The 25,074-nt window shown below is 37.9% G+C and overlaps 1 protein-coding gene across 1 annotated transcript in view; it reads left to right on the top strand.

The window, feature by feature from the left end:
* Window positions 1-25,074, top strand: part of ROBO1 (roundabout guidance receptor 1) — a gene marked incomplete at both ends in the record, with an annotated part of 524,504 nt that overhangs the window by 458,615 nt on the left and 40,815 nt on the right. Inside the window, 10 exons of the mRNA XM_084279118.1 lie at window positions 4,759-4,883; window positions 6,781-6,952; window positions 9,523-9,728; window positions 11,137-11,218; window positions 11,376-11,544; window positions 11,645-11,811; window positions 15,417-15,538; window positions 17,957-18,188; window positions 19,442-19,563; window positions 23,015-23,186. Of these exons, the coding sequence (XP_084135244.1) occupies window positions 4,759-4,883; window positions 6,781-6,952; window positions 9,523-9,728; window positions 11,137-11,218; window positions 11,376-11,544; window positions 11,645-11,811; window positions 15,417-15,538; window positions 17,957-18,188; window positions 19,442-19,563; window positions 23,015-23,186 (1,569 nt within the window). The remainder of the gene's footprint in view (window positions 1-4,758; window positions 4,884-6,780; window positions 6,953-9,522; window positions 9,729-11,136; window positions 11,219-11,375; window positions 11,545-11,644; window positions 11,812-15,416; window positions 15,539-17,956; window positions 18,189-19,441; window positions 19,564-23,014; window positions 23,187-25,074) is intronic.

Genomic DNA, 25,074 nt, shown 5'->3' on the forward strand with positions numbered 1-25,074 from the left:
ATTTTCAAGTATCCGTCTCCCCTCTGTTTTTACAGGTGGGTGAAAAAAATACATTTGCTTGACAGGGCTATTTTTGACCTACAATAACAGAATGGTCTGGTAAAAAAAGTGGAAATTCAGCTCTTAAAAGTTAATTTAATTTGTAGAAATGTAATTAAGCAACCAAGACAGATACCTATCTGTTAGCAATTTTCAGGTGAGCCTTCAGTAGCGGGCTCAGGCAGCTTTGCATTGCTACCCAGAAGGCTGAACTTTTCCCTTTTTGGCACTACTAGGGTAATGGAAAATTGGAAATTTATAGTTGCTTCCTCTGTGCAAGAATTACATCCCATTAATCCTTGTATCAGAGTTTGTAGGACGTGAGATGTGTTTCATGGAGCAGGATTTCTAATTCCAGAGCAGGTCAGACCGTAATTTTAACTTTAGTAGAGAGCTTTTCAGTTAAAAAGGAGTGGTTACTGGGTAATGTACTCATACTTGATAAAGAGTAGCTAGGAGCTGAGTCTTGGGGATGACCATATTTCTTTCAGGAATTCTTGGGAATAGTTTCATGGCCACTCCTCTTACAAATCATAGGCTTGCCAGGGTAATCTGAGCAGAATGATACAGGCTGATGTTCTTGAGAATTACTGAGCCCACAAACTTAAAGAAGGCTAATGTACATTGAGAATGCTTCCTTAAAATTGAAAATCAAATCTTTCAGAAATGATAATCTTAATTTCCTCTGTTTGGGATTATTTCCTAAAAAAATTACACATGATTCTAGTAACACAAAATCCAAATTCTCTATGTGAGCTGGTTTTGGCGCCTTCAGTTGCAGTTTCTTGGCTTCAACATGATCCAAATTCCAATATTATATCTGATTCTCCTTCGGCTTCATTTTTATAATACACCTGGAGTCCTCTGTATTTATTTGAACAGTTAGCCAGTATTCCTCATGCCTAATGAATTTTGGCAGACTGGATGTCATTATCATCCTCCATGTGTTTTATCAGAGGATGGTGTATTGCAGGTGCTTACCTACCCAACATGAAAGTGTACCCCACTGAACAGTAGCTGTTTTACTCTCTATGTAAAGCAGTAAGACCAAAGTGTTGCAGGGCTTGATATTTGTAACATATATATATTTTAATTTAAAAAAAAAATACTGTAATTATCTTATACCACATGCGCTTTTTTGATTCACATTTTTGTCAGCATCTGTGTATATTTTAGAAATGTATGATTTTCATATTTTCAGGCTGTTCTTTCAATTAGAGATAAGCAGTTGGAATGCTTTTTAACATGCCTTTCTTCTGTAAGCGGAATTAGCCTGCCAGGATCTGTGCCATTTCAAAGTTTATGAAAATTTTAACTATGGTTGAATGATAATTTAATATTAAATAATTTAACAGTAGGAAATTCTGTTGAGAAATGTAATGTTTTGTAGTAAATCTGTTTTTTAATGAAGTGAAATTGAGGTTTGGGGTAGGAGGGAAGAAAAGGCTTAAGAATCAAACTACCTGGTTTAGTTTGCATTTACAATTTAATGCTGAGCATTATGACCTTAATACAGCAATCTTATATTGAAAGAATTGGTGTGTGGGCTAAATGCCTCAGCACATTCTTAATTTTTTTTAATAAACTTCCTTTGTAATATCTGTTTGCCTTAGAAAATTTTTTTCCATTTGGAGATATTCAGATGATTAGAAAGAGTCTAAATATCACTGGTCCATGTTGGCTATGTTGACAATTGATATTTACTCGAGATTTCAAGTTAATTTTAGAGTGGAAAGCTCTTGTTGCAGAGAAATAATACTAAATGAAAATTTTTATAAAAAGAAGAAATCTTACTCACGGTTACACAACAGTTCATTGGAAAGACTTGGAGTAGAACCAAGGTTGCCTGACCATTATGTTAGCCTGTTATCTGTTTTCCTCTACAGCTGGCTTTCTGCATTTGATAGAGACTTCTGCTTAAAAATCAAATAAAAAATATGTGGTTTAACATTTTTAACCTGTTTTTCATATATCAGAATATATGTGTGCTTTCTAAGGTCCTTACCAAGGGTCCTTTTTATTTTTATTTTTTTTTAATTTTGCTTTATTCTTTGCTTTGTTTCCTGTCTGTTCAATTTTATTTATTCCATGTTTTCTTTTTGTTTTGTTTTTGTTTTTAGTTATGTCTGGTAAGTTGAAATTTTATTGGCCATCTTCTAATCATCGTATCACTGTGACGGGAACTTCTCCCCTTCCCATCCATACCCTTCCATGTCCTTCAACCAGTCAGCTCCCATCTTTTACTTGTTATTGACAAGATACATCGCACAGAATAAATTCTGCATGAAGTATGGGTAACTTAATGGCAAAGAGAAAGGTAATGGGTTGATAACTTTCTGTCTGTTTTTACATGATGTAACGAGTCAAATCCTAATGTTTTCTTTCTTCAGTGATGGCAGTAGCAGAACTTCAAAGTGTTCTATTAAAAAATACTTTTGTTTTAAAGATGTCAAGGACGGAAGTTGTGCTTTCCTTAAGTGGATTATTATTCTGGCATCTTTTACAGTATATTCATCACACACCACATGTATGGGACCCAAGGGGTGAAAGCAAACTGAAGTTAAAAAGATGGTGGAACTGCTTCCAATGCAATAAACATGGAATTGGATTTGGTCACAAAGTTTCACTTAACCCTGTGCACATGTGCATAATATACCTATATATTTAGAGTAATATACATACAAAATACCTACTTAGAATAATATCTAGAGAAACATATACCCATTTACATTTTATAATTTCTGCCATGGTTACCTGAAAGACTGAATTTCTGCTCATCTTTTGTGTTCAGTAGTCCCTGAGCAGTCATCTTCAGGTACTAGAATCATAAGCATTCAGCTATTTCTCCATTGTAATCTCCTTTTAACTGTACCCATTCTAAAGTTCAATGAAATCTGAAACCTTACAAATCCTGTGCACTAGCACAGGATTTAGAAACCCTCAGATCTGTTTTATGTAGCATTGTGTCACTCAAGCTCTAAATTTAACTATATGCTAAATTTATTCTTGTTATTAGAATCCAATAGCATAACAAAGGTCCTTCACCCTCATCTCCATTTTCCCCCTCATACCTCACTGTCCTGTGGCACACCCCCACTGGTTTCACCATCTCTTCTAAATTAAACATGCTGTCACGTAAAAGTCTTCCCACATCTTCCCAGGTATTGATTGAAAATTTCAGAGCTAAATGTTTTGAAGTCTGCTAATTACTGTAGGTCAATCTCACCTTCACTTTGGGTATTCTTACCTAAGGAAATTCTAGGAACAGTAGCGTTTGCAAGCAAACATAAATAACAGCTTGTTGTGCTTTAAACATTCCTCCCAAAGCAGGAGGGATGTAGGAAGAGCATATTCTAATATGAACTCAATAGGGAGCTGAAATGAAAGAAATTGGCCCCTAACCCAAATTATAGTATGTTTAGAAAGGACTTGGAGCACTACAAAATTCATTCTAGATAAAGCCACAATTACTTTATGTTTATAAAACACATTGGATTATATCTTTTAATTATATGATTCACACTTTTTATTTTTAAAGGAAAATCTTGTCAATACAGAGATGTTTGAAAGGCAAAATAAACACACACCAAAACCCACAAAAGTCTTTTGAGTTATTAAAGCCAGATTCATAACATCCTGTTTATTCTCAACCCAATGAAGAGAGAGAGAGTTTTGGACAGATGATCAGAATGAATTGGAAATTAATAAGTAAATGGTCTTTCATTTAATGCACATTTTTCAAGAAGTGTGAGTTAACAGCCTATAAAACAAGCTAGATATTTTTTTTCTGTGCTAGCCCCATCAAGACATCTAATGCTGTCATCTCTGCTGAATCTTTTTAAATGTGGCTGACATGATTTTTTGACATTCTATTTACTACTGGATGAAGGGGTTGTTGAATTCTGTATGAGTCAAACAGTTTGGACAATGCTGGCAATATTTATAATGTTAGGCTGAGCAGATGTTTCAAATTTGCCTTCATTTGCATATATATTTTGTTTGAACATGCCTTTGCCTATGTAAATGAAAAAGACATTTAGCTCTGCTGTTCCTTTAAATTCATTCTTCTTCAGTAATTGGACTGAGTATTCTAAATGGTTATTTGTTCAATAGTATTTCGGGGGCTTTTGACTTCAGTTTTTTTGAGACCCTGTCTGCATCAAAAGTCTCTTATCTAGGCAATTAAGGGCTTTCTCTCTCCTCAGCTTTCCTAAATCAAACATAATGACTTTTGTGCATGTAAGCCTAAATTCCTAGTCATTCAACAGTTTTTATTGCAGCCCTGGACAAAGTGTGGCCTGTGAGCCATTTGTCCCTCAAAGAATTTCTCCTTTCTGACCTGTAGCTGTACTCCTCCTTTAAAAAACAAAATTGTGACAAATTTGTTCGTATTGGTGATCGTTGCTCTACAAATAGTCCCGTCAAGTCCATTGGACCAGCTTTCTTGCATAAGTGGTCAGTAATAAAAGTATGTGATGCACTGTTGCAATTTTAATTGGGAGGTCCAGCAACAGAAAAGATGCTCTTATTGATGCAGAAGCTGTGGCTGTTAAAGACAGATGTGTCTTTGTGCTGCTTTTCCATGTAAAGAAACTTGACTATTCCAGTTCATACCGTTTAAAGTCAGTAGGCAAATTGTGCTTTCAAATAGGCTAACTTTGGTCTTCTGATAGTTGTGTGATGTTCATATTTTTACTTATTTTTCTATATTCCTTTCAGAGCCTCCACAGTTTGTTGTAAAGCCTCGAGATCAGGTAGCTGCACTGGGGAGAACAGTGACTTTCCAGTGTGAAGCAACTGGAAACCCCCAGCCAGCCATCTTTTGGAGGAGAGAGGGAAGTCAGGTAAAACAGCTTTTCTGTCCCTTCTTCCTATCAGGTCCTTGAAGGGATGATGTCACATGAGAGAAAAAAAATAATTACTCTTTTAAAGATGTGGAAAACAGGTCTAGAGCTTAGAGGTGCTGGATATTTCTTCTCTACTTCTGAGTTGCTTGCATACAAGGGAAAGTCATCCTCGCTAGCGAGGATGACGATGTTTTGCTCAATCTCCTGTTTTCTCCATGAATGTGAAAGTAAATCTGTGAAACAACTAGAAACATTCTATTTTTCACTGCTGTGAAAATCTTTTAACCCAACAGGGAGAACCTTTTAAGAGATGAAGAGATGACCAATGCTGAAGTTTGTTTGACCTCCCAAACACTCTCAAGTGTTAAGAAAGTTTGGCTTTAAGCTTATGGTGCAGATATTAGTTTGCCTTGTGTGTGTCTGGCAAACTAAGCCATTTGCTGTATTGATCTACATCACTGCATGGGTAGGACTCTAGTCTGGGGCTGAGGAGATCTACTTTCCCCCTCAGTCAGCTGGCTGACAGGTCATACCTGAATAGGTCACCTTTTCTCCCAGCGTCTTTATTTGAATAGGAGGGGAAAATATTTTCAGCTCCTTTGTAGAGTAAAGCCAGTGGGTGAAATACAATATAGCACAGCAAAAGAATCGCAATTTTCTTTCAGAGTCATCCTTTGAAGGAGGGATGTGACACAAAGTATTCTTTATTGGAAGGAAAGAAGGAATACGGGATTCTGGTTTTCCTGTGAATGCAAGGAATGAATGGTGCAATAGCATATGACAGGGTTCTTTGTCTTACAGAACAATAGGCCAGAGAAATTGAGAACACTTAGAGATTGGCTTCTTTACCCCATTTTCAATGTTTCTGTCTAAATACCTAAGTATAACTAGACTGCTTACCAAATTTAGATTATATTCTTCAATTGTATACCTATACCAGCATATTATGCTTGTATTTTTGTAGGGTCTGGTTTGGGGTTTTTTTGCTGAGTTTTCCCTAGTATGTAATTTTTCTGTCTCACTTTCAACTCTGCTGAGTTGTGACCACTTGTCATGACATGAGGGAACTGTAGGAGGAGGTCAATAAATAAGGTTTGCTAATACTGAAACAGAGAATGTTACATCCCATTCCTTTGGATTATTTTGAAAATGTAATATGTAGTTAGGCAAGACAGAGAGATAAAAAATAACCTCTGTCACCTTGAAGTATTCTCATTCACAAACTGTTCAGCCAGAGGTAGACATTCAGAATCAGTACTTAGTTCAAAGGACTTGTATTATTTTGATATCAGTACTGATTTTTGTCCACTGTTTGTAAATACAGGTATTTCATGCCAAAGGTCTCTAAGTAGAAACTGGCATAGAATTTAACTCTGTATTTTAAGATTCATTATAGAACGCAAACACTATGATCATAGAGACCTAAACAGCATCTCTTTTCTAAAAAAAACCTGCTCCATTCTTAGGAAGGTAAAAGTTAAAATACAAGTAAGTAAACCAACTTCTGAATTTAAATGAAGTAAATAGAATGCCCTGGAGTAAATTCTAAAAATAATGTTAAAGGAAATTAGGTTCACTGCAGTTGCTTGCACCATTATGGTATCTGTGCATGTCATATCTTTGCTAGTTCCTGTTAAACTTTGTGTTAAGTCCAGCTTTGACCACAGAGGGTGTTAGAGCATTGCCAAAAGAATTACACAATATATATTTTACCACAAAAACCCTTTAAAATCTATTGATATTCTAGTATAGACATGCTTACAATACGAAGAGCTGAAAGTTTTACGCATAATGTGAAAAGGTGATTTTTTTTTAAGCTATATTAAAGTTAAGATTATTGAAATTTATTTAACCTTTTTTCCCTCCCCCATTTTCTTTCATGTATATCTTGTAGAATCTACTTTTCTCATACCAGCCCCCTCAGTCATCCAGCCGATTTTCAGTTTCCCAGACAGGAGACCTCACTATCACCAATGTCCAGAGATCTGATGTTGGGTACTATATCTGCCAGACTTTAAATGTTGCAGGAAGTATCATAACAAAAGCCTACTTGGAAGTTACTGATGGTAACGAAACGTTTATTTTATCATTTCCACGTTTTTATTTGTATTTGGATGTTGTGACACTCCTTTGAAGTCTGTTTTGCATTGCATGGATTGCACATCTATTTGAACATTAAACTCCTGGTTTGGCCGTCTCTCTCAGAGGTTTAAAATTTCAAATATTCTGTAACACTACATTGAATCATAGAATAACAGAATGGTTTGGGCTGGAAGGGTCCAAAGATCATCAAGTTCCAACCTCCGTGCCATGGGCAGGGACACCACTCACTAAGTATACCTTTGCTTCCTTACTAAGTGTACCTTAGCTTACAGACTTGTCAGATCTCTCTGACCCTTTTTTAGCTTTCCTCACTAGATTAAGTTTACTTTCAGGTTGTTGCCTGCCTAGTTCTTTATCCCTGTTATTGTGTGTCCATTTCCTTAGTATCTCCATTTGCCTGGTTTTCCCCTGTTTTTTAGTATTGCAGCATAACAAGGAAAATCCTCAACCTGTACAAAGTCAGTAGAATAACACAGAAATGAGTACTTCTGTAAATTCCTTTTTAGGAGCAGTTGGGGAAAGAAAAAACAAAGATGAAACAGCTACGGGGGGTATGATTGCAAGTGGTAATATGTCCTGATGTGAGGGGAATTTGTTAATTATCAAAAATACTTCACTTTTTTTAACAGCAAAGGTACACAGAAAAAATAGTAATTTTAGCACTTACAGAAAAGGAAGGTAAGAGTGGTCTTAGGAGAGACTTTGTGAGGAGGGAAGCTGTTATCTGCAAGAATTTCCGTAAATTAGGCCTTTGCTCTAATAAGAAACACAGACATGATGCAGTATTAGAAACAGGCAGTGCACCTGGAGAATAAAATTGTTTATTTACACCCACTGGATTGAGATTGTTTGCAGGAATAGGGCTGCAAGTCATAAACCACATTTCTTAATCCACTTTTATCTATTTTTCATTGGGACAATGCCCATGACAAGGTGAGAAATAAATTTTGAAAAGAAAATTAAGAAAATTAAGAGTTTTCCAGTTAATGACCTATGCCACCTGAACTTGGAAAAAATAAAATGAAATATATTTCTTTTATCATTACTTTATGTTCTGGATCAATCTGATGGGTGGTTGTTTTTCTGTAATGTCTTGGGAATTTTTTTGTTGGTTTGTTTTTATAAAAGTAAAGACAGGATATGGAGAGCGATACCCTGGTATTCCTAAAAGTAACAGAAGTTGCCATCAACCTCAGTGGCATTGCAGTTGCATTAGATTTCCCCTGTTCAAGATCAGTCAGCCTCTTACCATTGGCAAACTCATGCAAACTTGTCAAAGTCAAGAGCAAGCTAGAAGAGAGTTCATTTTGGCTGTCTCTGCGGAGAAGGATACTAATGGTCTCACAGTATATTGCAACAAGTTGGAACAAGAAGTAAAGGATAAATTATGCAGCTGAAAACACAGTGTCACTTGAACATGCAAATGAAATTACAGGAGTTGGAATTTAGCCCAAAAAAGCAATGCTAACACCCTGTCTGTTGTTATGAAAAGTAATTTAGAAATATCTAGCGTTCACAAATTATCAGAACTTCAGGTTTATATTTTAGCTACCAAACCAGTTTAAGTTGCGTGATCCTGCATGACACTGCTGAACAGATTTATATAGTTAAAGTTGTGGTTATTTTCGAGTCATCAGTCTATGTCATGTTGGATGGTACAGGCAGACAAAGTCACTGAAACACTGTATGATAGCTTTTATCTCTGTTTTTATTTATCCATTATATAACATAAAAAAAAAAACCCAAAACCTCCAATAAACAATCATTCTTTTTTCTGTGAGACTGCTTTACATTTTTCTGTGCACAGTTATTGAACAATCAGTGGATGGCATTTAATTACCATGGTGTAAAAGATGCATTAAAATTGATGCAAACACACCGTGGGATTCTTTCTGTGACTTTGAAATCACATTGGCAGATTAAGTCATCATAGAACTAGAAGTTAGAAACTGCTGGAAAAATATTTCTTAACTGAAATTTTTTTGCATGGTCCCTGTTCATTATCTTTGTTTGCTTTACCCTAATGCTAGACATCTCCCAATTAGGAAACAGCAGCAAGATGAGTTGATAGTCTTTTTTTTTTCAATGAAGTGCATATTTTCCAGGTTATCCCCTCCCTGCCTACAACCTCCTTTTTCTCTGTCTTTGAATGCTGAAAGTATGAATTCTCTAATACAGTCCTGCTACATGGTAGAAGACGGACAAGGTGAAATCTGTGCCTTGACAAGGAATTTGGGAAGCCCATTCTCATTCCATTACCACTTTATGAAGGCACTGGGATTAAAGAATGCCTAATGGATACCACTATGTTATATGTAATGCTGCTTTACTTTCTGAAAATACCATGCCAAGTACCATTTTAAAATTCTGTAGTTGTGCATCATTATAATGTACCCTGCCCTGAATAATGCATTTTAATTACTTGTTTAATTATCTTGAGTTTGTTTCAAAGCCTCAAGCAACTGCTGTTGCTTAGATGATTAGAAATTGCTTCCAGTTGCAGAAATCTCTTTCCTGTTGTTTCGTCTGGCAGTGATTGCAGACCGGCCTCCCCCTGTCATTCGACAGGGTCCTGTGAATCAGACAGTAGCTGTAGATGGTACTTTAGTGCTGAACTGCGTGGCCACAGGCGCTTTAATGCCCACTATCCTCTGGAAAAAAGATGGGATCCTCGTTTCTACTCAGGACTCTCGCATCAAGCAGTTGGAGACAGGAGCATTACAGATCCGATATGCCAAGGTAGCTTGAACTGGCAAAGGGGTTCTCCTGTGTTTGTTTGACTTTGGTTTTCCCCCTCTGGGCACTTTTCATGTAGTAAATCCTACATTTAGAATTAATGAAATGTTAAATAAATGTATTAAAATTTTGATACCTCATGCTCTCAGATAGTTCATTCTCTATGCTTAACACCTTATTCTGCCTGGGGCACATTATTTCAGATTTCATAAGGAAAAATGCTTTTAAGAGGTATTAATTAAAGGACTTAAAACATGAAGGGGAAAGCAAAACTCGTATTTCAGTAAGACAGATCCTTTAAATTACTTGGGCACTAATAAATTAAAATGATCCAATTATTTCAAATCTTTATAAATAAAACCTTTGTTTGGCATGCTGCAGTAATAGAGGCATGTGCACAGCTTTTTCAAAACAGTTTTTAAAGTTTAAGCATATTCACTCAACAGCATAAACATAGCTTAAAATGGTTAACCACTTACCAAATCCCTGGCTTCCTCAGGGAATTACAGCAAGTACCTGGTCAGTATTGCTGGTTATGCCTTGCCCGCTGTAAAATGTTTTAAAATGTTAAATTTTAGCATACTGGCTATTCTCTGCTGTCTTTTCTGTGCTCTAAAATATAGGAGGTTGTGGTGTGGGTTTGGTATTTTTTTGTTTGTTTGTTTAATATAGGGCTGGATACATAACTGTGTTCCCCAGAGTTACCCTGTTAGCAGTTACAAGCTTCTCTGCTTAGATTTTAAACCCCTTGATTTTTGAGCACTTCTATTCGACTCATCTGCTGAGGCTGGAACCTTAGGAGGATAGCATTACTTTTTTTGGGGAAAAAAAGAAGCTCTTCTGAAATGTGATTAAGTCACATATGGACAAATAATCCAGCGTTCAGAACTGGATGAGAATAGCATGTGGAGATTTGTTTTTTAGGTGCGCTGTAGAGTGAAATTTATACTAACACAGGGAACCCTGTATGTACAAGGCCCCTGTGCAATATTTAAGCTTTGTTTTAAGGATGACAAATCACCAGGTATTATTTAGGCAGAAGGTTGACAGTGGCATGGGGTCTGGTCATCTGCATTCCTTCTCAATTTATTTGTCAGGACCTCTGTGGAGTCAAGGGATAAAATGCTACAAGAATCAGCCTTTGTTTTTTTTTTCATTACAGAATAGGTAACATAAAGTTAGAATCTGTATCTTTTCTAATTCTTTATCAAATGTGCAGAAATAAGTATCCATTTCCATTTTGCAGCATGCGAAATCGTAACTTCTAGTGGAAGAAGTTTCTGCTTCTAAGTTTTTGCAGTCTACTACGTTTATCCGTATTCACGGGGGACCACAGTGAGCTGTAATTACCTTTCTAGCCCACTGAGTGCCTGATTGTTTCAAATATTTATTCTTCTCTTTTCCCACTTAGCTGGGTGACACTGGTCGGTACACCTGCATCGCTTCAACCCCAAGCGGCGAAGCTACATGGAGTGCATACATAGAGGTCCAAGGTAAATCAATTAGGCTTTCTCTGCATGGAGAAAATACATGGAGGAAAGTCAGAAATCAAAATGCAGAAGTTCTGTCTCTGTCTCAGTGCAGATGTGAACACCGCTTAGCTTACAGCTGCTTCCTGTCTGTACTCAGCATTTCTCTCTCCTTTGTTAGAATTTGGAGTCCCCGTGCAGCCACCAAGACCCACTGACCCGAACTTGATTCCCAGTGCTCCATCAAAACCCGAGGTGACAGATGTCAGCAGAAATACAGTTACATTGTCATGGCAACCTAATCTGAATTCAGGTGCAACACCGACCTCTTACATAATTGAGGCCTTCAGGTATATGAGTCTAATGTGATCTCACTATATGCACACCTATATGTAGCTTGTTGTTCAAGAAGCACGTGCTGACCCGCTGTTGTGTGTGTTTTATCCTTAGCCATGCATCTGGCAGCAGCTGGCAAACTGTAGCTGAAAACGTGAAAACGGAGAGTTTTGCAGTGAAAGGGCTAAAACCTAACGCAATTTATCTATTCCTTGTGAGGGCGGCTAATGCGTATGGGCTAAGTGACCCAAGCCAAATATCTGATCCAGTGAAAACTCAAGGTAAGCTTTTGATACCAAACATTTTCTGTGTCCACAGTGGCTGTCACAAGTTGACTGAGCAAACCCAGATGCAGGAATTTTGTTAGCTTTCCTATGTCTGTCTGTCCTGGCTCTAATATATGCTAGATAGTAAAATACAATGTTTAAACTTGTGTTTCCCTGTAACAGAGATTCTAAAAGCTGCTTAGACAGCATGTTGCTTTGCCTAAGGGAATCCTAGTATCTCTTCTTCAAGATGTGACTGTCTTTGGATAATGCCGCTTGTTAGCAACAGAAGTAATTCCTGATTTGTTATCACAGAAATGCTCAAATTCCATGAATATATTGTTATGTCCAGTGAATCAAATGAGGCTTAAGACTGACACAGCGAGAAACAGCACATAATCTGACTTGGTTTCTGCTGCATTAGGAAAGAGGGAAATTTAAATTTTGAAGGAATCAGGAATCATATGGTAATAAAGGAGTTTTGCCAATATAATACAAGTATTGTGGTAGTACTACTATTGAAAATAAAACCGTAGGGAAAAGAGACTATGCTTACAGATTGCCAAGTGGAATAAAAGGCTGGGTAGTACTGGATGAAGGAGTCATTCGCTGACTCCAGCTATGACTGAAGTCCAGCTATGGAGTGAATCCAGATATGTAAAATGTAAAATATTTTTGCATTTACTGTAGAAAATAAATGACATTTAAGATGCTTTACAGGGAATGATGCAGTGCAACTTTGCAGCATTCATATTTCCCAGTGGAAACACTTTGATTCTTAAGAAGGGGAAAACCAGGCATATTCTTTTGCAAAGTAAAAGTGATAGAGATCATTTTCTTTTTTTTTTTCTTTTTCCCTGTTTTATTTTTTGTTGTTGCTTGGTTTCCTTCTTTTCCTATTCACTGATGAAATTGACCCATTGGTTTATTAAGACTGTCCCTGTCCTATGTTTGTTTCTTTGTTTTCGTAAGTAAGTACATGTTTGTTTTTGAAAGGAAGTTCCTTAAAGGAAGCAATGCATTTTCCTTTGGTGACTTTTCATCTGTTCTGAAGTTGGCCTGAAAGCAAATCTTTCTCATCTCCCCTGGGGAGTAAGCAATTTCACAGTGCTGTCCTTTGTTATTATGTGTTTCTCCTAATGGGTGACAATTTCAGTGGATATACAGACAGCAGAGCCAAGGCCACGTGGAAAATAGGGATTGTGCAGGTTCACAGGTCTGTTACCAAGAAGAGATTTAGAAATGTTTTTGTGGGTTCTGTACTCCTGAGAGTAGGGGAACATGTGGTATTATGAGGGCAGACTGCCGTGTTCTGCACCAGTCCATTTGTCATACAGTGTTGTTTGAATCCTGGAGATGAGATAGCAGGTCTGGATGTCCCAAATGGACTGATCACTGCCCTAACTGATAAGCAGTGAATGAGGCGGTATGTTCTGTTCACTTACAGAATGGAACGGTTTATAATGGCATGGAAAAGCTTCACTGTCCTCTGGGAATCTAATAGATCTGAAGATCTGAGAACCACACAAATCCTGAGTGAAAGTAACAACCAATATATACAGTTTTCATCAATAGCAAGAAATGTAATCAAAGTCAAAGTTCTATAAAGCAATTCCACTCTTCTTTCAATGCCATTTCAGCTTTGTTTGAATGGTAGTCTAGCTAAATAAGTTCAAAAATTTCCCAGTAGTAGAGCTTTGTCTAGGTGGTGGAATAGTCTTCTCCTAAGTCCAGACCAGGACCCTGACCTACCTTCTGTCTTTGCACTTTACCAACATCAACAACAACGTTTCTCATTGACAGTCCCTGCTCTGGAAGCTTGGAGCTGAAACAAGGAAACATTTGTATTGTGTGTAGGCCAGATGTGCAAATGGCTAAGCCTATTAATAGTTTGATTCATATTGTTGATGATTCATCTTTTATGGCTAGCAAAGATAGAAGTATTCCACTGACTTTCTTGTTAACTTCTAAACAGGGTGATATTCAGGCAACAATCCAAACTGAAGCAGCTATCTTTAATGCTGTCAAACCTTGGAGGGGAGGGAAATACTCTCATCAGTGGACTGTTTAGTGGAACATACTACATGTGGACACAGCAGTGGCTCAGTGGTGGGATTTTGGGTTTTGTTGTTATCAGTGTTCCTTGCTGAGAATCCAGGTTTTCACCCACTGAATACATACTAGCCTCAGCGTGCTGCTTCGACTTTGAAGAAATCCCATCTTCTTGTAAATATGTTGGGGAAATTGTATGATAAAATTTCAAAGCTACATAGGCTTTGTATTCCCAAAGTATATTTCTGGAAAGAAACTTGTCCTCTTACCTTGTCCTAATGTAGTTTTACAATGTTTTTTTCTTTATTATTTAAATAAGACCAAACACTGGCAAACTGAGAATATGAACACCATGCAAAAAGCAGGTTTTCTAACTGTTGCACTTGAATTTAATGTGTCTTCTATATCAGCATCAACTGCACTATCCAAAACTCAGCTTTCAAGATAGTCTGCACACCCGCCGTGACTTATTACAGTAGTTGTATGGCAATATATATGTGCAATTTCTGTGTGCTGTCGCTTTGGCATTTCTTGTAAGCAGATGGGTATGGAAATTTTCAGTCTCTTCAGAGAACAGAACCCTCAAAAATTTCCTGATCTTGCCTAGACTGCAGAGGAGATCAGACAGGGAAAGAGTAGGCTGGAGAAAAGTTTGTGTAATACGTTACTCTCTATCTAGAATTAGATTCATTTAAAAAAAAATCACTGTGAGTACTTTTCATTAATTTCCTAGACTGTGATTTTTTTGCCATAGTCAGTATGGTATTTGTTTAAAATGATCTAAGAGAGACATATGAAATCAATACAATAACTATGTTACTCTGTTGTCCATAGTACATGTATATTTTAGACACCCTAATAGTGATTGCCCTATAAATTTATTCATCTGACAGTCATTCCATTTCAGTTAAATATACTTTTCAAAATCTCTGCATGCAGAAAATATGTTTCCATTGTACCATTGTGTACTTTGAAAGGAATTTATCCCTTCATGCATATGAATAATTCTTTTAGCTATAAGATAGACCAAATGTCAGAAGTCAGACTGCACTCAGCTGTGCTCTGCCTCCAGCTTACAGAAGTCACTTGCCATCAGAGAAGCTGTAGCCACATGACTAATTTTTCTTTCCTTAAGTTGTTACATTTCTTTTGTAATTAAAACCAGGAAGTTTGCTCTTAAATTTAACTGAAGATACAGCTTCAGCTTTTGCCATTCTTTATAGGTTTCCTGGTCTCTTGGAATTTGGAATGGGTAATAGAACATTTTCTACTACCATCAGGAAAGAGTGAAGAGATACAGCTGTAGTCATTTACCAAAGACATCCCTGAGTGTGTTTTTTCTTCTTATGCAGCATTTTCCTCCTCTTTCTCGCAGTCAACAGTGCATTGATTTGGTAGTGATGTGGGAAAGTACTTGTGTAGTTTTTTCTTACATAATTGGGAATTAATTTTGGTAAATTTTATTAGTGATAGCATAATATGCTTTATTACATATTAATTTGTATTACCATGCACTTTTTTCAACAATCATATATACTTCTGAGAAAGGAATCTCAAAATTATTACAGATGTTCCTCCAACAAGTCAAGGTGTGGATCACAAGCAGGTCCAGAGAGAACTAGGTGATGTGGTACTACATCTACACAACCCTACTATCCTTTCTTCATCCTCAATTGAAGTTCATTGGACTGTAAGTATAGATATATATGTATATCATGGAGGTGGCTATATATACTGCTGAAATGGACCTTTTGACTCCAGTGGAATCGCACTTCAAGAAGCTGTGTTGTTTGTATGCCTGCAAATGTTTTTTTCTCTGGAGTGAGTTCTACGTGGGTTTTGCTTGCTTTCTTCATTATGTTTTGTCCTATTTTCACCATTTTATGCCTCCATAGAGAGTGCTGCTTACAATATGGTGAGAGTTTCAGAGTCCTCCTCTGGAAGCTAAAGGACTGACTGATCAAAGCCTTCTTTTGTCATATCATTTGAAGCTTTTGCACTGCTTTCAGTAGGAAGTGTATCAATCCACTAATGAGATAACATGGGCACTTCCCTGTCTGTCAGTGGAGAGAAATACTGCATAATTCTGTTTGAAAGTGTTACCTCCATCCTACATGCATACTGAGAAACACACCCAAACCAATATAGCCTCATCGGAACCCATCCTTTCCCACAGTGCTAGGAAAATGGAGAGAAGAGACAAAATAGGCAGTTTTGAGATGTTGTGTTGATATTGCTCTGACAGGAGGAAGCAAGAATTTGGTCACATAGAGGGTATAGCAGAGGAAGTGAGAGAGTGAGGAAACAATATTGTAGGAGTCCTGAAGCAAGCAGAATGGGAACTTATGTGAAAAACATTCAAGTAGGCTTGCAAGGCTGAGGTCCCAGTGAGAGAAAGGAGTAGAAATGGCTTACTGTGGGATATATCTGGCAATTAAGTGGTAGAAATGAAGAGAAACAACAACATGGGAAGCTGCAAGTGCCAAGCAATGGGATAAGAAAATGTAATTCTAAGAAAAGCAGTTTTAAAACAGAATGCAGAATGAAGTAAAAATGGGGGATAATTAGAGTAGGTGGAGGAATAAATCCAGATGGAGTGAGCTTTAAGGTCTTTTCAGGACATCTGAACATGTCAATATATTGGCAGGGACAGTGATGGAGAGCACAGAGTATAGCCCCTGCCAGGCCATGGCAGAACATTTTGAACAAGAACAAAAGGTGTTTTGGCTTTATAGAAGAGCTGTGGCCCAATGGAGTCCTGGTCCATGACCAGGGCTCCTTGGTGCTGCAAGTGTACAAATAATATCTGCTGTGTTGCATGGTAATTTCAGTGTCCCCTGCAGTACAGCCACCTGCAGCAGGCAATCTCCTGTTTTAACTAATAACGTTAAAACATCTTTGAGTTCCTAGCATGATTTTGGTTGACCTCTACTTACAGAACAACCTTTTCCAGACAGGCAGTTTTTGTCAGTCTCTTGGGTGGCCTGTGGCTTCTCTGCAATTTCAAAAATAAGCATTACCTCAGTTTTAGTTAACACAGGCATTCCTTATGTGATTATGAAGAAGTTAAATGTGTTGCTTTTTGGAGTAAAATTGCAAGCAAACAGTTCTATTTTATCACTGTGTGAGATTTTTTAAAATAGGGAAAATCCAATGCACTTCTAAAAAATCTGTTGTTGTTGTTATTGGACTTCATTTTTCATCAGAAATTGAAACCGGTATTTATAAGACAGCGAGTGCTCCACAAGAGATGACTCCTGTCTGATAGCTTTCTGTTTCAATTACAGACAAAAGCACTGAGTCCCACCCTCATTTACATTAAGATCTTTCTTCATATGTGTGATATTAAATGACCTCAGCCTAAAAAGCACTCAGGACCGCTGAGTTTCCCTAGTCTGTGTTACCATACTGAGTTTTACGAGTCTCTTCAGAGCCCTCTCAAAACAGCCCTTTGCCCCCAGCAGAGGAGCCTCCCACTGAGTGGGTGGATGTGGAGGAAGTGCTTGGACAAACCTGCCCTCTGACAGAGCCCAGCCTAATCACAGCAGTGGAGATAGTGCCAGCTGGCTGCCCTTTCAATTTGCCTTCTCCAGAAGGAAGCAGGCAGGAAGCCGTGCTCATTTCGGGATTTTGGGAGGCTTCCATACCTCAGGAGAGTTGGCAGGCTCTCTCTTTGATCTCCATATTCATCACCAAGAGTTGTGGGGCTGTAGATCCCCTTCCCTCGCCCTCCCCGCTTTTCCCCTGTGGCCCCTGCCCTGCTGGGCAGATCCAGGTGGGTAGAAGTCAGGCCTATGCTGGGCTGCATTGCTGAGCGGATGCAAAGGCTGTTCATTTCATGGAGCTGGGGCACATTACACAGCTCAGTTATCCCCCTTTAATGCTTTCATAAATCCACAGAAACCAGCGCGGTTCTACCAGTGTTGAAAAGATTGGTGCACTTGTGAATCAGGCCTGTAATTTACAGCATTGCAAGGAGCCTTCAGGTGCTTCAGTAGGGTTGTGTACTTTGAATAAAACAGACTGATAGTCCAAGGACAATGGTCACAGACACCATTCTCCTTCATGCTTACTAAAGGACATGTTGTGTGTTCTTCTGTCTTCCCAGGTGGACCAGCAATCCCAGTATATTCAAGGTTATAAAATTCTGTACCGGCCTACGCCAGCATCCTATGGAGAGTCAGAGTGGTTAATCTTTGAAGTGAGGACTCCAACCAAAAACAGCGTTATCATTCCCGAGCTGAAGAAAGGTGTAAACTACGAAATCAAGGCTCGCCCTTTTTTTAATGAGTTTCAGGGAGCAGACAGTGAAGTGAAATTTGCAAAGACCCTGGAAGAAGGCAAGTAGGAGGCAGACTGTCTTCGTCTTTCCTTTTTGAAGTAGTACTTTGGCCTGCTTTCCTCTGATATGTGCGTTATTTGATTTTGTTTGAAGTGTGTGCTGTTTGAGAATGGCAATCTGTGGCAGAGGAGGCCGTGTTGGACTGATCATTATGTGAATTGTTTGGTGACACTGAAGTAAATATTCAGAACCATGGGCGAGAGGCGGAGAGGGAGGGATGTGCAAAAATCCCCTCCAACACACAATGGGAAACATGCTTTTTATCTTCACTGCAGCGTGCACTCCTCCCTGCTGAGTTCATGGTCTGGTCACAAGTGACTTCTGTCAGATTCAAGCACTTACTAATCACTATCTTGAGTAGATAGCAGACACCGCAGAAATCATCAAAGCACTATAGCTGAGGGAATGGAAACCACATTTTTAGGCGGCTTTCATATCTGGATCAATCAGTTAGACAAAATGAAAAGATGAATGGGGGCAACGTATCTAGTGGACTGAATTATGTATTTCCCTCTCATGTATGTGCTTAAAAGAGAAGGTTCATGAAGCTGTTCCTTTTGTTGCTGTTCAGACATAATGAATATGCAAGACGGCCAGCGCCTCTGTATAAGGATTTCAGTGCCTCTGTTGGGATGCGATACCTTTCCACTTCTCTTTTCCCTCCCCAGTATAAATTCTTTGGTTTATCGCTGCAGGTGGTTCAAGAGGTCTGCTTAACTGCATTCACCCTAAGCATCCAGTTTTTAGAAAGAGTATCTAAAATGCAAAACACAAAGCATTATTGTAAATGTGTTAATATTAAGATATTCTGTCCTGATTCCAGTATGTTTTGTATTACTCATTTCTGTTTATGCATTAGAGGAATTGAGTTTTAGCATTGTAATGAACTCAATTTGTAGACTTTATCTTTCAAAACTGTTGATCCTGGATGAAGTCCTTTGAGACCGGTGAGGAATTCAGTACTTGGGACTGTGGCAGTCAGGTAACCTCTGTCCAAGTTTGGAGAGTCTGGTGACCAGTGTGGCTTCTGTCCTGCACAGTGAGTTTGCAGCAGAACTCAGGAGCCTGGCTGCAGGTTCACATCGCTTTCCTTGTGTATAATTTTTGCTTGTGGGCAAGAACTGCCCTTAATGAATGGTAGGGCATACAAGAATGCATTTGTGTAGCCTAGAAACCAGGTTCCTCTGAAAAGAGTTCACCATTGTGTGTGACAAACTTAACCGCTCTTAATCCCTCTCTCCAAACAAACAGCTCCCAGTGCTCCACCTCAGAGCGTTTCAGTCATGAAGAACGATGGGAACGGGACAGCAATTGTGGTCACCTGGCAGCCACCCCCTGAAGACAACCAGAACGGGATGGTTCAAGAATATAAGGTACTGCTGGCGTGCCTGGATCCCCTGGCAGAGGGGATCTTGGCCAGGTAGTAACAGATTAGGTTGTTTGTGGATGCTTGGCTCCATCTACTGGTTAATTGAAGCAAAGCCAGTTCTCCGTATCAAACTCCATGTTTAGTAATTTCTCTAGATGGTAGGAAGCAATTAAAACAGCCTCCATAAATCAAAGCAAAGGGTCAACACTCTTAATTAAAACAACTACCTTCTTGCCTTCATTATAAATGGAGAAATGCACACACGAGTAGAAAGGGAACCATACCTGTTTGAGAACCGTTTTGTTACTCAAAGACATTGGCCGAGGTAATAAATATAAACAGGCTTAATGAGTTGAAAAGCTCAGGGATAATAATTAACAGTGTTAAGATCTGAGTAAATTATGCGTAACTGGGCAGTTAAAACAAATGGAAAACTTTTAAGTAAAGAATGCTTGTATAATACCTGATGCATTTAGCGTATAGAAAATTTTCTTTCATGCAAACACCGGTCTCATCATGCTATTTAATTTTTAACAAATTGTAAATGCATTATATAATATTTATTATTTATGTTCATTTAGCAATATACACTGTATTATTTTTAGTTCAAATTGTTTAGCGATCATTGTCCTGAGCAAGCTACAGACATTTTAAATGTCTAGTGGACATCAAGTAAGCTTTATAGCCACAGAGTGGCAGAATCTTTGGTTCCAGTCCCCTACAAATATGCATTATTGAGAAAATTTTTAACATGAGAATGTCTTGGGTATTTTTTCAGGATAAACATATAGACATATATTCCTAGCTATCAAATACGATTCTGATATTTTGTTTGTCCTCAGTGGGAAAGGAAAAGGCAAGAGATCACCAAGCTTCATGGTCAATTTAGAGTACTAAAATGCTTTTCAGAACTCGGTCAACTGGTAAAAAAAAACCCAAATCATCATGTCTCGGCTTAGTTTCAGTTATACAATATAGTTGGAAAAAATGCTTGCGAAGTTATTTTATTCAATGACACTTTTTGCTGGAGAGATGGAATTATTTCCATGAAGAAAGTGCATTGGAATAATGTTAATGTTGTAAGGACAAAACAATAAAAGTCATGAAATTCACATTTCCAAATGGATGTAATATCTAACGTACCTGCAAGCATTCAGAGATAATAGCCTATCAGGTGAAAGAATAAGTGTCTTGTAGTGCTTGTGTAGCAGTAGATGGCACACTGGTACGTTTCACACCTACATCTATTGTGTGTGTGCCATTATTTTCCTTTGCTTTTCACCATGAATAGAAAACAAACACAATGAATATGTGTGTGTATGTGTGTGTGTCTATATATATAATTGTTATTTAAGTTGCTAGATGTAAATAAAATTGTATTAAAAAAAATACATGCAGAAACAGTGGTTTGAGATTAAGAACTAGTAAGTTCTTTTCCTTGTTATTACAAGGAAAACCAAATATATGTCTTATAAAATCTCTTTTTTTTGTTCACTCTTTGTTCTTTTTCATCCTACATTTTATTGCAGAAAAAAAAGGTACTCATATGTGGCGGAATTCTTTGCTTTCTCAGCAACTCGGATATAAGGCAAGAGTGTATCTACTGTAATTAAAGGACAAAATAGGGAAGATTATACCACTTTAATTTAAGAAGTGTCAGTAGCACACAGAAAAATCAGAAATTCAAATCACAGCAGAAGTCATTCCCTCCTTCCCTAGCAGGAAGTTAGATATTATCTTGTTAAAGTAATTCTTTCTTCAATTATGTGGCTATTGTAGTGTGAATCCCTCCTTCCTTCCTAACACTGTAAATGTTGGTTTCCCCTCTTCTGTTTAGATGTAACAATCAAATACAGTCTTGCAAGTACTGAACAACATGACATTTAATCCAATGTTCTTAATTTGTGAATTTCTCCATGTATTTGAGTGCCTAAGAACAAAACATTTCTATAAATTAGTGCACAGTTCCAAGTACATAAATTTGTTTTATCGTTTGTACATACATCATTGTACAAGGTGGCAGTAACAATTTATGTGAAAATGGATGAATTCTTATTCACAGAAGATGATTTTCATGGGCCATCCTTTAGGAATAGTGCTATAACTAATATTACTAGTAATTATCCTACTACTAACTGAAACAGTCTTTACTTAGTATCAGAGTATAAAAAGGTTCTCCTTTCTTCGTGTGCTCTGACCTGCTCCACAGCAGCAGTTATGTATATACTACTTTGGAATTCTGTTTCAAGGGAGCTTAAAATGCATTTCAGATCCTCAGAGTCCCACTAGCCTTGTTTAAATCCTTGGCATCCATAGAGGAAAAAAGGGTCTTAGAATGTCCTGAGGGGAAATAAAATTTCCAGTGTCCAGGCAGAAAGGGCTCTACAGAAAGGGCCCTAGCAATTGTTGTGCACATGAAGCTATAGCTCACTCACCTGGCAATCACCACAGCAGCAGAATTGCACAAGGGATTAAGAGCAGCTATCTGGGTACTAAATCTTTCAGGAGCTCCATATGTCAAAAGAAAAATCTTCCCTCCTGTGTACAGTCAGCACAGGTTCAAAAATGCTGCTGTACTCAGAAAGTTTGCTTCTTTACAGATAAAGTACTGAATTTAAGTAATTTAACTTTCTGGGTAAATATTCATTGTAGAGCAATAAATTTGAGATAACAGAATAAAAATAAAATAAACACAGCTTCATCATTTTTTTAACAAATTAGATTAGTTCCTACTTTAATAGCAGCTGGGACTTCAACCATTTGCCACATCAATGATGCAGGCCTAAAGAGATAAAATTAGCATATTGTTTCTTCCAATCATTTAATATCACTGATGTGATTTATAAAGTGGCAAATTGAAATTAGACCTGTGTCCTGATGTTAATCAAAAAATAAGATCTAATATTGTGTTGTTGTGTCTCAATGGTAGGTGGTATGGTACTCAATCCTTGCCTCTTGCTGCCATTTTTTAAAACCAAATGTGTGGATTCCAGCATGACATCAGTTCTCTTGTGACATAATGTGATGAAAGACTTGCCCTTGCACTTAAGTGAAGAAAGCCTTGTTTGAGAAATGATTCCTGAACAAGAGAATTGCAAATTCATTTAACTGGATGCTCTTACTTCATTGTTTATGTGAATAATTCTTGGCTGTGGGGCTTCCCTTATTTGTTCCCTGTTACCAATGCTTTTAGTTTCGTTAGGACTGATGTCTCTGGTTGAAATGTGAATAAACAATAAACCCATCAAATCATTTTACTAGTTGGAAGTTGCTCTTTGGAACAAGAAGTATCTTTTCAGCAAGATGGACAGTGATCCGTGACCACAGATGTTAGAGTAGTGACAAATAATGAATGTCTTTATCCAGCAGAAAGGAATGAGTCATCCTCCCTCCTACTTACTCTTTGGTGTTGAATTTTGAATATTTATCCATGCCCTATGCTTACTTCCCTGCAGGTTTGGTGTCTTGGCAATGAAAGTCGATACCACATAAACAAGACTGTAGACGGTTCCACCTTTTCTGTAGTCATCCCCTCCCTAGTTCCTGGTATTCGATATAGCGTGGAAGTGGCAGCAAGTACTGGGGCAGGACCTGGAGTAAAAAGCGATCCCCAGTTTATCCAATTAGGTAAGCCTGCTGGTAATTCTACCTATTGGTTTCAATGATTTTTGTTTGTTTGCTTTTGTCTTTTATGGCACCAGGAATACTTTCAAGACAAGTGAAATAGATAGTGTTACTTGATCTCGGGAATTGCAGGAATTGGCGTTTCTGGTTTTAAACTTGCCTTAACTGCTTTCTAAAAAGGGGATGATAACAACACAGGTTGGGTTGCGGTTTTTTTTAATCACCTCATTCAGTGGTGCTTTTTGATTATTGATTTTTCCAAGTGAATTTTCATACTTAAGACTGGCATAATGAAACATGTTTGGGACTGTGAATCACTAGTGTTGGCTAACTTTAGTTTACGGATGTAATTTGTCTTGATCAGATTTTATCTTTCTTTATTGAAGTAAAAAAAACCCAAGAGCATGCTAAAATTAGGCACAATAAATACCAATTCCTTGTGAAAGCTAGTAAATAACCTGAGTTCAGGAAAAATAACCTGAGTACGGGAAAAAGGGTAACACAGATGATTTACAATAATCTTGACTTCCTGACTTCTTTACACTTAACATCTGTCTGTCACACATGCAGATCAGGAGCATTGCTTCTGGATGTACCTGAGAGAAAGGCATCTTTGCTGTTGGTTAACTGATGTGCATTTAAAGCAGCTTTAGGTGTAGTCATATGCTGCTTTACTAGTATGCTTCTATCAAAATACCTTATGGTTATAGTATGTAATTGTGAAAGCGAACTCAGTATGTTGCTTTGGACTTTATGCCCTGTCTCTGTGTCATGTTCATTGTTATTTCGCTTTTTATATTTAAAAATCTGTAATTACAGCGTGTGAGAACAAGACTGAGCAACTAATATATTCTCTGGAAAATTGCATGTATGTTTCCTTGGCTATTCAAATGGAGTTAATTTTTAACTTATTTAACTTACACAGGCATATGATTTCTATTACATTAATAGAGATTTTTATGACAAAATTATACATAGTTTATATGATATTCCATTAATAGGTGCAAAACCCCATGGTCATATGTTGGATTGTTCTTTCCTTTAGCTAGCTTCCATTCAGAGTTTCCTACAGCCAGCTTTCCAGTCAAAGTCAATTTTGCTCTGTATACCTTAGATTTTGAAAATATTATATTCATGAGGCTTATGACTGTAAAATAATAGGGTAGCTTCTCTGTCCAAAGCCAGACTTCATAAACACCTTTTATTTTCCCCTTTTCTCAGATGACATGTAAATGCTAAATGAAGGTGAATTTTGTAATGGAACTTAATCACTTTGGGGTTTGGGGAAGTGAAAAAAAAAGAAACAAATGAGACTCAGTCAGGGTAAGACTTTTGCCTGCCTCTGGGTTCCTGGCCTTTACTGATGCTATGTTGGAAAGCATGAAGAAATCACACACCTCAGAGGTTGTTTGAATGTGCAAGTCTGGTAGGAGCCATACATCTCCTTATGGTTGGGGTCTGCTCTCATAGACTGTACTCCTTGCTTGTAATTAAACAGCCTGGCCAAATCTACATACACTGTAGTAAAAATCCCATAATTTGGTTGTTACATGGCAAAGACCCATGAGACCAGAGTCTTGTGGAGATCCATGCCGCTAGAAGCAGCACAAAGAAGTGCCTAGAGAGTGTTGCAGTCCTTTTGGCAACTGCAGGAGGCTGCTGAAAATTAGTGCTTCAGTGTAAGAGGAGTACCCTTCAGTAGCACACATCAACCTAAAATCATCAAGGCAGAAGAATGGCTGCAGTTTCCCTAACACTACCCTGCGATACGAACTCTCCTACAGCCCCCGCAAGGAATCACATTCTTACGTTTTGGATGTGCTCCCAGCACGGGGGTGGAGCAGACGCTGGAGTTTTCTGGTAGCTCTTCTGAAGAATAAAAATTAATTTG

The sequence above is a fragment of the Gallinula chloropus genome (genome assembly GCF_964237585.1).
Source record: "Gallinula chloropus genome assembly, chromosome: 1".
Taxonomy (NCBI): domain Eukaryota; kingdom Metazoa; phylum Chordata; class Aves; order Gruiformes; family Rallidae; genus Gallinula; species Gallinula chloropus.